This window comes from Triticum dicoccoides, chromosome 1B (genome assembly GCF_002162155.2).
Source record: "Triticum dicoccoides isolate Atlit2015 ecotype Zavitan chromosome 1B, WEW_v2.0, whole genome shotgun sequence".
Lineage (NCBI taxonomy): Eukaryota > Viridiplantae > Streptophyta > Magnoliopsida > Poales > Poaceae > Triticum > Triticum dicoccoides.
In genome coordinates this window covers 98592801-98607485 of record NC_041381.1, presented here as the reverse complement: position 1 = coordinate 98607485, position 14685 = coordinate 98592801, and the positions used below count along the sequence as shown (strand labels likewise).

The 14685-nt window shown below is 46.0% G+C and overlaps 1 protein-coding gene across 1 annotated transcript; it reads right to left on the bottom strand.

Annotated features, from left to right (window-relative positions):
- Positions 1–8262: 8262 nt before the first annotated feature.
- On the bottom strand, positions 8263–11985 carry LOC119321577 (tetraspanin-3-like). Its single transcript, XM_037595202.1, has 2 exons — positions 11279–11985; positions 8263–8953 (listed from the first exon to the last, which is right to left on the bottom strand). Exons 1-2 carry the CDS (start codon positions 11810–11812, stop codon positions 8603–8605), a joined length of 885 nt encoding a protein of 294 aa, XP_037451099.1. The 5' UTR covers positions 11813–11985; the 3' UTR covers positions 8263–8602.
- Positions 11986–14685: the final 2700 nt, after the last annotated feature.

Below are 14685 nucleotides of genomic sequence, written 5' to 3'. Positions count from 1 at the left end.
ACCATGATGTCAAGGACTCAATCAATCCCGTATACAATTCCCTTTGTCTAGCGGTATAGTACTTGCCCGAGATTCGATCGTCGGTATCCCGATACCTTGTTCAATCTCGTTACCGGCAAGTCTCTTTACTCATTCCGTAACACACCATCCCGTGATCAACCTCTTGGTCACATTGTGCACATTATGATGATGTCCTACCGAGTGGGCCCAGAGATACCTCTCCGTCACACGGAGTGACAAATCCCAGTCTCGATTCGTGCCAACCCAACAGACACTTTCGGAGATACCTGTAGTGCACCTTTATAGTCACCCAGTTACGTTGTGACGTTTGGTACACCCAAAGCATTCCTACGGTATTCGGGAGTTGCACAATCTCATGGTCTAAGGAAAAGATACTTGACATTAGAAAAGCTTTAGCATATGAACTACACGATCTCTGTGCTAGGCTTAGGATTGGGTCTTGTCCATCACATCATTCTCCTAATGATGTGATCCCGTCATCAATGACATCCAATGTCCATGGTCAGGAAACCGTGACCATCTATTGATTAACGAGCTAGTCAACTAGAGGCTTACTAGGGACATGGTGTTGTCTATGTATCCACACATGTATCTGAGTTCCTATCAATACAATTATAACATGGATAATAAACGATTATCATGAACAAGGAAATATAATAATAACTAATTTATTATTGCCTCTAGAGCATATTTCCAACAGTCTCCCACTTGCACTAGAGTCAATAATCTAGTTCACATCACCATGCGATTAACACTCACACGTCACATCGCCATGTGACCAACATCCAAAGAGTTTACTAGTGTCATTAAACTAGTTCACATCATCATGTGATTAAGACTCAATGAGTTCTGGAGTTTGATCATGTTTTGCTTGTGAGAGAAGTTTTTAGTCAACGGGTCTACAACATTCAGATCCGTATGTACTTCGCAAATCTCTAGGTCATATTGTGAATGCTGCTTCCATGCTCCACTTGGAGCTATTCCAAATGGTCGCTCCACTATATGTATCCGGTTTGCTACTCAGAGTCATTCGGATAGGTATTAAAGCTTGCATCGTCGTAACCCTTTACACCGAACTCTTTATCACCTCCATAATCGAGAAACAAATCCTTATTCCTCTAAGGATAATTTTTACCGCTATCTGGTGATCCACTCCTTGATCACCTTTGTACCCTCTTGCCAGACATGTGGCAAGGCACACATCAGGTGCGGTACTTAGCATAGCATACTGTAGAGCCTACGTCTAAAGCATAGGGGACGACCTTCGTCCTTTCTCTCTTTTCTGCCGTGGTCGAGCTTTAAGTCTTAACTTTGTACCTTACAACTCAGGCAAGAACTCCTTCTTTGACTGATCCATCTTGAACACTTTCAAGATCATGTCAAGGTACGTGCTCATTTGAAAGTATTATTAAGCATTTTGATCTATCCTTATAGATCTCGATGCTTAATGTTCAAGTAGCTTAATCCAGGTTTTCTACTGAAAAACATCTTTCAAATAACCCTATATGCTTTCCAGAAATTCTACATCATTTCTGATCATCAATATGTCAACAACATATACTCATCAGAAATTCTATAGTGCTCCCACTCACTTCTTTGGAAATACAAGTTTCTCAAAAACTTTGTATAAACCTAAAATCTTTGATCATCTTATCAAAGTGCATATTCCAACTCCGAGATGCTTACTCCAGTCCATGGAAGGATCGCTGGAGCTAGCATACCTTTTAGCATCCTTAGGATCGACAAAACCTTTCTGATTGTATCACATACAACCTTTCCTTACGAAAACTGGTAAGGAAACTCGTTTTGACATCCATTTGCCAGATTTCATAAATGCAGCTAATGCTAACATGATTCTGATGGACTTAAGCATTGCTACGAATGAGAAAATCTCATCGTAGTCAACTCTTTGAACTTGTGAAAAACTCTTCGCCACAAGTCGAGCTTCATAGACGGTGACATTACCGTCCACGTCCGTCTTCTTCTTAAAGATCCATTTATCTCAATGGCTTGCCGATCATCGGGAAAGTCCACCAAAGTCCATGCTTTGTTATGATACATGGATCCTATCTCGGATTTCATGGCTTCTAACCATTTGTTGGAATTTGGGCCCACCATCGCTTCTCCATAGCTCGTAGGTTCATTGTTGTCTAGCCACATGACCTTCAAGACAGGATTACTGTACCACTCTGAAGTAGTACACATCCTTGTCACCCTACGAGGTACGGTAGTGACTTGATTCGAAACTTCATGATCACTATCATAAGCTTCTACTTAAATTGGTGTAGGCGCCATAGGAACAACTTCTTGTGCCCTGCTACACACTAGTTGAAGTGACGGTTCAATAACCTCATCAAGTCTCCACCATCCTCCCACTCAATTCTCGAGACAAACCTTTCCTCAAGAAAGGACCCGATTCAAGAAACAATCCCTATTGCTTTCGGATTTGAATTAGGAGGTGTACCCAACTGTTTTGGGTGTCCTATGAAGATGCATTTTATCCGCTTTGGGTTCGAGCTTATCAACCTGGAACTTTTTCACATAAGCGTCGCAGCCCCAAACTTTTAAGAAACGACAACTTAGGTTTCTCCAAACCATAGTTCAAACAGTGTCGTCTCAACGGAATTACGTGGTGCCCTATTTTAAAGTGAATGTGGTTGTCTCTAATGCCTAACCCATGAACGATAGTGGTAATTCGATAAGAGAAATCATGGTACGCACCATATCCAATAGGGTGCAACTATGATGTTCAGACACACCATCACACTATGGTGTTCCAGGCGGTATTAATTGTGAAACAATTCTCACAATGTCTTAATTGCGTGCCAAAGCTCGTAACTCAGATACTCATCTCTATGATCATATCATAGACATTTTATCCTCTTGTCACGATGATCTTCAACTTCACTCTGAAATTACTTGAACCTTTCAATGATTCAGACTTGTGTTTCATCAAGTAAATACACTTAGCATCTACTCAAATCATCTGTGAAGTAAGAACATAACGATATCCACTGCGTGCCTCGACACTCATTGGACAACACACATCAAAATGTATTACTTCCAACAAGTTGCTCTCTTGTTCCATGTTACTGAAAACGAGGCTTTTTAGTCATCTTGCCCATGTGGTATGATTCGCATATCTCAAGTGATTCAAAATCAAGTGAGTCCAAATGATCCATCTGCATGGAGTTTCTTCATGCGTACATACCAATAGACATGGTTTGCATGTCTCAAACTTTTCAAAAACGAGTGAGTCCAAAGATCCATCAACATGGAGCTTTTTCATGCGTTTTATACCAATATGATTTACATGGCAGTGCCACAAGTAAGTGGTACTATCATTACTATCTTATATCTTTTGGCATGAAAAATGTGTATCACTTCGAGATTCAATAAACCATTCCTTTAGGTGCAAGACCATTGAAGGTATTATTCAAATAAATAGAGTAACCATTATTCTCCTTAAATGAATAACCGTATTGCGATAGACATAATCCAATCATGTCTATGCTCAACGCAAACACCAAATGACAATTATTTAGGTTTAATACTAATCTTGATGGTAGAGGGAGCGTGCGATGTTTGATCACATCAAACTTGGAAACACTTCCAACACATATCGTCAACTCACCTTCAGCTAGTCTCCGTTTATTCCGTAGCTCTTTTATTTCGAGTTACTAACACTTAGCAACCGAACCGGTATCTTAATACCCTGGTGCTACTAGGAGCACTAGTAAAGTACACATTAAAATAATGTATATCCAATATACTTCTATCGACCTTGCCAGCCTTCTCATCTACCAAGTATCTAGGATAATTCTGCTCCAGTGGCTGTTCCCCTTATTACAGAAGCACTTAGTCTCGGGTTTGGGTTCAACCTTCGGTTTCTTCACTAGAGCAGCAGCTGATTTGCCGTTTCATGAAGTATCCCTTCTTGCCCTTGCCCTTCTTGAAACTAGTGGTTTCACCAACCATCAACAATTGATGCTCCTTCTTGATTTCTACTTTCGCGGTGCAAACATCGCGAATACCTCAAGGATCATCATATCTATCCGTGATATGTTATAGTTCATCACGAAGCTCTAGCAGCTTGGTGGCAATGACTTTGGAGAAACATCACTATCTCATCTGGAAGATCAACTCCCACTCGATTCAAGTGATTGTTGCACTCAGACAATCTGAGCACAAGCTCAACGATCGAGCTTTTCTCCCTTAGTTTGCAGGCTAAGAAAATCGTCGGAGGTCTTATACCTCTTGACGTGGGCACGAGCCTGAAATCCCAATTTCAGCCCTCGAAACATCTCATATGTTCCGCGACGTTTCAAAAAACGTCTTTGGTGCCTCAACTCTAAACCGTTTAACTGAACTATCACGTAGTTATCAAAACGTGTATGTCTGATGTTCGCAACATCCACAAACGATGTTTGGGGTTCAGCACACTGAGTGGTGCATTAAGGACATAAGCTTTCTACTGTCCGCATAATTGCTACTATCAACTTTCAACTAAATTTTCTCTAGGAACATATCTAAAACGGTAGAACTAAAACACGAGCTTACGACATAATTTGCAAACATCTTTTGACTATGTTCAGGATAATTAAGTTCATCTTATGAACTCCCACTCAGATAGACATCCCTCTAGTCATCTAAGTGATTACATGATCCGAGTCAACTAGGCCGTGTCCGATCATCACCTGAGACAGACTAGTCATCATCGGTGAACATCTTCATGTTGATCGTATCTACTATACGACTCATGCTCGACTTTCGGTCTCTTGTGTTCCGAGGCCATGTCTGTACATGCTAGGCTCGTCAAGTCAACCTAAGTGTTTCGCGTGTGTAAATCTGGCTTACACCCGTTGTATGTGAACGTAAGAATCTATCACACCCGATCATCACGTGGTGCTTCGAAACGACGAACTTTCGCAACGGTGCACAGTTAGGGGGAACACTTTCTTGAAATTTTAATGAGGGATCATCTTATTTACTACCGTCGTCCTAAGAAAATAAGATGCATAAACATGATAAACATCACATGCAATCAAAAAGTGACATGATATGGCCAATATCATTTTGCTCCTTTTGATCTCCATCTTCAGGGCTCCATGATCATCATCGTCACCGGCATGACACCATGATCTCCATCATCATGATCTCCATCATCGTGTCTCCATGAAGTTGTCTCGCCAACTTATTACTTCTACTACTATGGCTACCGGTTAGCAATAAAGTAAAGTAATTACATGGCGTTGTTCAATGACACGCAGGTCATACAATAAATAAAGACAACTCCTATGGCTCCTGCCGGTTGTCATACTCATCGACATGCAAGTCGTGATTCCTATTACGAGAACATGATTAATCTCATACATCACATATCATTCATCACATTCTTTTTTGGCCATATCACATCACATAGCATACCCTGCAAAAACAAGTTAGACGTCTCTAATTATTGTTTGCATATTTTACGTGGCTGCTATGGGTTTCTAGCAAGAACGTTTCTTACCTACGCAAAACCACAACGTGATATGCCAATTGCTATATACCCTTCATAAGGACCCTTTTCATCGAATCCGTTCCGACTAAAGTGGGAGAGAATGGCACCCGCTAGCCACCTTATGCACCAAGTGCATGTCAGTCGGTGGAACCTGTCTCACGTAAGTGTACGTGTAAGGTCGGTCCGGGCCGCTTCATCCCACAATACCATCGAAACAAGATTGGACTAGTAACGGTAAGCATATTGAACAAAATCAATGCCCACAACTACTTTGTGTTCTACTCGTGCAAAGAATCTACGCATAGACCTAGCTCATGATGCCACTGTTGGGGAACGTAGCAGAAATTCAAAATTTTCCTACGTGTCACCAAGATCTATCTATGGAGAAACCAGCAACGAGGGGAAGGAGAGTGCATCTACATACCCTTGTAGATCCCTAAGAGGAAGCGTTCAAGAGAACAGGGTTGAAGGAGTCGTACTCGTCGTGATCCAAATCACCGGAGATCCTAGTGCCGAACGGACGGCACCTCCGCGTTCAACACACGTACAGCCCGGTGATGTCTCCCATGCCTTGATCCAGCAAGGAGAGAGGGAGAGGTTGAGGAAGACTCCATCCAGCAGCAGCACGACGGCGTGGTGGCAGTGGAGGAGCGTGGCAATCCTGCAGGGTTTCGCCAAGCACCGCGGGAGAGGAGGAGGACTTGGGAGAGGGGGAGGGCTGCGCCAGAACTTCGTGTGAAGCTCCCATGCGCCTCCCCACTATATATAGGGGTGGAGGGGCTGGTTTCTTGCCCTCCAAGTCCATTGGGGCGTTGGCCAAGGTGGGAGGAAAGAAATCCCATCATTTCCTTCCCCACCGATTGTTACCCCCCCCCCCTTTTTAGGGATCTTCATCTTATCCCTTCGGGATATGATCTTATTCCTTCTAAGAGGGGATCTTGGTGCGCCTTGACCAGGGGTGTGGGGCCTTGCCCCCACTACCCACATTCATGTGGGTCCCCCCATGCAGGTGGGCCCCACTCCAGAACCTTCTAGAACCTTCCCGGTACAATACCGAAAAATCCCGAACATTTTCGGTGGCCAAAATAGGACTTCCCATATATAAATCTTTACCTATGGACCATTCCGGAACTCCTCGTGACGTCCGGGATCTCATCCGGGACTCCGAACAATATTCGGTAACCACATACAAACTTCCTTTATAACCCTAGCGTCATCGAACCTTAAGTGTGTAGACCCTACGGGTTCGGGAGACATGTAGACATGACCGAGACGTTCTCCGGTCAATAACCAACAGCGGGATCTGGATACCCATGTTGGCTCCCACATGTTCCACGATGATCTCATCGGATGAACCACGATGTCAAGGACTCAATCAATCCCGTATACAATTCCCTTTGTCTAGCGGTATAGTACTTGCCCGAGATTCGATCGTCGGTATCCCGATACCTTGTTCAATCTCGTTACCGGCAAGTCTCTTTACTCGTTCCGTAACACACCATCCCGTGATCAACCCCTTGGTCACATTGTGCACATTATGATGATGTCCTACCGAGTGGGCCCAGAGATACCACTCCGTCACACGGAGTGACAAATCCCAGTCTCGATTCGTGCCAACCCAACAGACACTTTCGGAGATACCTGTAGTGCACCTTTGTAGTCACCCAGTTACGTTGTGACGTTTGGTACACCCAAAGCATTGCTACGGTATCCGGGAGTTGCACAATCTCATGGTCTAAGGAAAAGATACTTGACATTAGAAAAGCTTTAGCATACGAACTACATGATCTCTGTGCTAGGCTTAGGATTGGGTCTTGTCCATCACATCATTCTCCTAATGATGTGATCCTGTCATCAATGACATCCAATGTCCATGGTCAGGAAACCGTGACCATCTATTGATTAACGAGCTAGTCAACTAGAGGCTTACTAGGGACATGGTGTTGTCTATATATCCACACATGTATCTGAGTTTCCTATCAATACAACTATAGCATGGATAATAAACGATTATCATGAACAAGGAAATATAGTAATAACTAATTTATTATTGCCTCTAGGGCATATTTCCAACAGTAGATGTATGATTCTATCGGCAATTAAGCAGTAACGATGAAACATGCTCTATGTACCAATATGCGATGAAACAAAGTGTAAGGTTAAAAGTAAAGTTGAGATTAAGGAAGAAAATGTTAGGTTGATCTCTCTCGGCAATTAAGCAGTGACGATGAAACATGCTCTATGTACCAATATGCGATGAAACAAAGTATAAGGTTAAAAGTAAAGTTGAGATTAAGGAAGAAAATGTTAGGTTGATCTCTCTCCCGTTCGAGCCCAACGGGTCGAACGGGCCCTTGCCTCGCGCCCTGATTGAGAGCGCCAACCAAACCATGGTTGGTGGGCCCCTGTGACCCGCACTATATAAACAGAGGTGGGGGCAGGGGCACGAGCTATGAGGTTAATCGCTGCCACAAACCCCACCAGCACACCTTACCGATCTAGGATTAGCGCGGTGCGCTCACGGGAAGCACACCACCGCCGCCATCTCCCTGCTATCTCCGGCCACTACTTCGCCATGGCCGGAACCGGCTCGAGCTCTTCAACCCAAGGAGAAGGTAGGACTACCGGATTGATCTAACCTATCCGATCCAAAGTGATTCTAACACAAACCTCTATACTGCACATGATATATTGAGTTTGTCTAAAAAAACATGATATATTGAGAGTGATGGCAATCATAATAATAGCATGAACTAGTAAGGAAGATGACAGATCAAAATCACCAAGTGCAGAACAATACAATCCTAAAATGAGACAGCCCCTTCTGTTCCTTGCAGACCTCATCTTGTACCACCAAATACAGAATAGACCTACCCTAAACACCACAGAACCCAAACACCACACCAAACATTCGGTCCAAGAACACCTTCCCTTCCACACCACCCACTACAGGGTGATCATCATCATCATCCACACAGTTCAGCAAGAAATATAGTTCAGGCCAAAGTCTTAACACCACCACCCACAGTGAGTGGCCTTTTGTACAGTCAAAGGTTTTCCCGGTTTTTCGCCTGAGGTCTAGAACTGGAACCTGCTCGGCCGGGACTTGGTCATCCTGGCCATGCCGTACGACTCGTCGTTGTCGTCCCTCTTGGCGTTGCGGAACGCGGCGCAGCCAGCGACGTAGACGATGATGAGGATGATGAGCACAACGATGTTGATGATGGCCACCTTGCGCCAGCTCTTCTTGATGCCGGCCAGGACGCCGGCCTTGCACGAGTCGCACTGAAAGCACAACGTCTGCTGGTCGTTGCTCCATTTGAGGCAGTCGGGGTCGGTCACCACGGTGGGGACGCCGGGGTTCGCGCTCCAGTACGTCTCGTTGTTGTAGGTGAAGGCGCACGATGTCGGTGGCTTGCAGCATCCGGACTGTGATTGGCAGTTACAGAATGGTGTTAGTATCCTGAGGAATCACACAAGTGATCTGAACAGCATACTGAGAACTTCACTTATGTAGATCCAAAATAAAGAAAACTTCATTTCTGTAGACCCAAAATGAGTTGTACAGCTAAAACTTTATGGACAGAACAGAAAAGGATATGGCAACAAAATGCATTTTTGTATGGACTATTGTAGTTGTTAAGTTGGGTAGATGCAATATTACAGGTCATCAGCTTGGGGGTGAAGCTTTGAGATCCCAATTAACTGAGCAAGATGAAACTTAACTATAACGTTTGTTGATGAGCCTGTGGACATATCATTCATTAACCAGAAATACTCAACTCTCTGGACTGAAGTTCATTCATACTGGTGTACATTAATGTAATATGAGTTCCAACTACAATATTGTATTACTGTTAGCTCGATGATTCAATGTACAGTCAAATAATTGAAATGTTACAGACAATAATTGCATAGAAAATAATGTATCTGCAAGCATACTTTGTGCACCCATCATGAACACAACTGCTGCAGCAGTAAGCTAAGTATGGTTCCCAATGAGACTTGTACAGAAGTTGGGTCAGTATGGAGACCATATTTATCAATTTGTCACCACCCAGACCTCCGATGAAGACAAAAATATACCAGCTACAAACACATATTGAATAGTGTTGATCTTGATATCCTATTACCAAACACGCATAATTTTGTCCACACCAGCTCAATTTAAAACCAAACATATGAGATGCTCCATAACATGCCTATGCCTATATGTGCGTGCACCGGAGAAAACAAAGCCATATCCAACCAGTTATCTGAAAAACAATGAACCCACCCCAAGGTATGCTTTTATGTGCAGGATACCTCCTGTACTACAAATTATGTGTGCCCATGTGCATTAAACTGCACACAACTTGACTCCATAATTCAATAATCACTCCTCCATAGAATCAGATGTATGCAGACATGGGCAACAGCTAATCTGCATTAGAATACAGATGCAGCCCATAATGCACTACTAGTGTATGGACCCTAGGGGGGAAAAAGAATCACAGGGGCAGTGGTGTTCTTATTTTTCCCAACCATTGCATTGGCTCTGGAAGATTATAGCAGAGGAAAAGAACAAGCAGCCTGGCAGGTATGGAGAAGACAGCACAGAGAACATCAGGACAAGAAGCAAGGCAGCTAACTATGCATGCAAACCTTCCATTGTCCAGTTCCAACTCTGAAATGAAATGTGGTACTGAGCATCTGGCTTTTGGCTGTCCTGGTCACACCATGGTGTCGTCCTGATCCCTCAATCATACAAATATCCTGGTCCTCCATGCCGGTTTGGCATCCGAAAAAGCCAGGAAAATGACCTTATCCTCAGCATCACCACACACATGGAGATTCTACTTATTACCACCGCGACGCGATAGTGTCAACTCATGGTAGTACCTGGACTGGAGAGGGAAGGCAACTGACATAGACCAGGAATCAAATTGACCATTCAGTCAATCCTTAGTGCTTAAGGCACTACTAGAATCTTTGCCCCATGCAGAAAGAACAAACTTTGTGTTAGTTGTTCACATCAGCCAAAGAAAACACCCTTTAAACACTTTCTTTTCCAAACATAGTGCCTGATGGTAGCAATCCTTGATGATCTGGAGTCCCAAATCACCCCCCACAAAGTGTCTCTGCTTACGGGCACGCATCGAATAATCGCAAAATCGCGGCGAAGATCCTTTTTCTGTGATGTCAAGCAATTGCAATTCCATGGACGAACCAATTAAAGCTAAAAAAGACTGCTTTTGGGGAAAGGTGCTTAATGGAGTATCGGATGGGAGGCTGCTAATTAGTTGTTTTTCTCTCCTAGCTGGTTTTGCCCCAAATCAGGGAGAAGCGAAAAGGTTGCAGGATTAACAATTTTTCTCAAAGGTCGGGCATGACTTGCTAATAAGCAAAAGGGGGGCTGATGGTAAAGGGGGCAAGCAAGGTTCCTCTCGAGATCCACATGGTACTACCAAGTAGCAGAAAACTGGAATATCCTCCCTAAACAGTGTGAGAAAACTCAAACTGAATCAATAATCCAAGCAGAGAACTCAGAGCAAATTGCAGAAATAAGCACAGAAGATTAGTACTAGGATATAACTTATCCTCCTAAGTAGAGTGTGCATTAAAATCCCCCCACACAAAAAGAAAGAACATTTGTAGCAGGAAAAATCCCCAAATTTCTTGGCACTAGGGAATTGCCGAGAATCACATGGAAATAGTGTGCGAGGCAAGGAAGGAAGTGAATCTTGGGAGGGAGAAGGGGAGAGGGGGGCGGACCTGAATCGGGGAGAGGTTGCGGCCGTAGAACATGACGGGGGGCTCGGTGACGAGCATGCCGGTGTTGGGGTCGCGGGCGGGGCGCCGCATGGAGGCGCACGCGCGGCCGTCGCGGAGGCAGGCGCTGATGGTGGCCCAGTACTCCGGGTCGGCGACGCGGTTGCGGAGCCAGCCGTTGTAGTCGGAGAGCTGGTACTCGAGGAAGCGGCGGTTCATGACCACCTGGCCCTCCCCGCGGTCCGTGACGGCGAAGGCGAAGACGATGAAGAAGAGGAGCGCGACGACGATGAAGAACATGGCGAAGAGGTAGATGCGGAGGAGCCAGGTCTGGCGGTAGCAGGCGCCGGCGAAGCCCATGAGGGAGACGACCATGACGGCGAGGCCGATGATGATGATGGGCCACTGCAGGAAGCGGATGCAGTCGGTGGTGTTGGCCCGGGACGCCAGCCAGATGCCGCCCCCCAGCACCGGGATCGACGCCAGGAAGGTGATGAAGTTCACCACCCCCAGCATCTTCGACCCGCCGCCGTGCATCCTCGCCTTCTTCCTCCTCCGACGACTCTCTCCGAGCCTCTTTCTTGGCTCCGCTCTGCTCCTCGGAGGTCCCCTGCTTCTTGTCCTCTCTCTCTCTGGCTCTGCTACTGGTGCTGCCGTTTGGTGTGGGCGTGGGGGAGAGAGAGGGGAGGGGATTGGGCTGGCTTTTAGCGAGCTGAGGAGCAGCAGCAACGGCAGCAGAAGAAGCGGAAGCAGAGTGTGGGTCACGTGTACGCGGCGGTGTCCATATCCGTAGCAGTAGTATTTGGGCGGTTGCTTTCGTCCGTATATACGGCTTCGGTCTACTGTCTACGTCTACGTAGTAGCAATCCACTGATCAGTTTTGGGATTTTTGGGCCAAGGGGAAGCATGACCACATGATGATTTGGGACTTTGAGAGTGTTACTATCGGGTAATTATATTATATTAGTAATTTGGAAGGGTTAGGATGGGTGTGGTTTTTCTTTTCCTTTCAGCAGTGTGGTGGTTGCACGCCTCTATGATTGATCCCCCGGACATCATCTTGTGTTTGAAAATTGGTGGCAAAATTTGTTGATTTTAACCGTGGCGAAATGCTACAAGTTTCGGGCGCATCAAGAAGAACCCTGATGGTTCATAAGGACGGGATGAGGAAGACATGTCAGGTACACAACAATCTGACAAAAAGAAGATTTTTTAAAACGGTGGACATCACCGGATGTCAGGAATCGGAGCTCGAAACCGGTTACACAACAATTTGATGGCGGTTTCTATAATGAAAATCGGCGAGGAGGTTTTTTTTATAAGAAAAAAGATATAAAAATCTACCAAAAAATTGCTTTTTGAAACGGTGGAAATCATCGTTTATGAGAAATCGAAGTTAAGATTTGGTTCCCACTACGCGCCCTGGCCCACCTGGCCAACTCTGGTCCCAAGGGAAACACAAATATTTTCAAAATATCATGTTGATTATTTTTCAATCAGCTCAATTCAATTTGTCGGGTGCGGGCGCGAGAGAGGGAGGGGGGAAAGGATGCGGGGCAGCGAGGCTGAGGTAGCCGGAGAGCATGCAGGACGACCGTGACGGCAACGGACGGTGAGATGATGTGGATTGGAACTGAAATTTTTTCTGAGTCGGCTTAAGACAAATACCCTTAAAATGTAATTTTTTTAAAAGAATGGTAAAAATCTTGCATGCATTCTTTTTATTATGCAGACAAGAATTGTTCAGCCCTAAATATCAGGTGGAACAAATCCAGTAACATTGTGCAGCATCTCAGCTGCGAAACTGGGTGGAGGCACCCTGGCAGCCTCCTCTTATCAGAAAAATGGATACGTGCTAAATTGGAAATAACGTGCAGCTGATTTCGAGAGCCTGTCGCAGCTTGCTCCCCAGATTTCGTTTCCAGAACGAATCCACCGGCCGAGAGTGGGGTTTCCAGCGGTGGAGTGTATCCACCGGTTTGCTTCCGTTGCATCCGAACGAATTTGGAGTCCACATGCCGAAGGATGCCCGGAATAGCCGCACGCATGTGCATCATCCCATGGCCCGTTGATTGGCAGAGGAAACGATGCAGCTTGGATTGCTCCGTATAGATCAGATCATGTGCAATGGCTCGCCCATGCGCATTTGAGTTATTTTGGCGCTCTCTTAGGTTCGAAAGTGAAGACGAGGAGTACTAGCTTAACAAGTTGGTCAGAAAAAATTGAGATTAGAGCTCCAGAACCATGAGCCAATGGCAAGAAGAATGGACCTAACTTGTCATTTTTGTTATATTTTTGCGGATGACTTGTCAGTTGAGTGGACATAAACATATGGGGCGCAACATGCGACACAAAGCCGGCACATGTGGCAGGGGTACATCCATCCGTATGACGATGAACAGGGCAGAGCGGGCCCATCAATTGATCATGGTCGTGCAATTTTTGCTCTGGCTTTTTCTGACAAAAGATATCCACCCGCCTGATCTTTACAAGTTTTGGGCGGTATGATGAGTCATCCAGGGTGAGAAAGGGCGCGGCTTTTGGATGCAATCAAACGGGACGGACAAAAACAAATAGTGAGAGTTTTGGCCTTTTGATGATCGATCGGCACTGATTAATTAAGGGCAAACGTCATTTCAGAAAAAAATTAAGGGCACACAAAGTGTGGCTGATGACGAAACAGTAGGTGCGATCCTCAAGCCTCACTGTCACGCAGATCTTTGGTAGTACTCCAGTAGACGGAAAGAAAGATTAGTTAGCAACCTATCTAGAGACCGTGGATAAGGTGAGTGACCCTCCCTGCTTCAACGTTTTCGTACCTTGACAAGAAGGGATGTACTACGTGTACAAGATGTGTGTTTGTGTGTGTATGTGAGTCGCACCCAAAGAGCCGTCCCACGACCCCCGAGTCGCCTCCCCCTGCGGCGGCGGGGAACCCTAGCCATGCCGCCGCGGCCCCCTCCCTACCTCGCCGCCGCCTGAGGCAGCCGCCGGGCAAGCCCGGGGCGCCAAGGATGGTGGCGGCGGGGCCTCGGCTGCCCTGCCTTTGTGTGGGGAGCCCCGGATCTGGAGCGGCGGATCCTTTGGCGAGGCACGATAGGCTCCGGCGAGCAACCGTGCGGGCGGTGAATCTGGCGTCCTGGCCGCGCTGGCGGCGGGATCTCGGTGGTCGTTGGCGGCTTCTGCGGCGGTCGGTGCGCGCGATCTGGCGCCTCCCCTTCTCCCCTGTTTGGCGTACGTGCTAGCATGGTCGGACCGCGCTTCCCTTGGTTGCTGATTATGTACAGGAGGTGCTGCTGGTGGCGGGGATCTAGTTCGGGCGAAACCCCTGACCGGCCATGACTGGTCGTGCCGACGACGACACCTGAGGGAGCCGTTCCCCTCGTTGGAGGCGTCGGTATGGACTGATC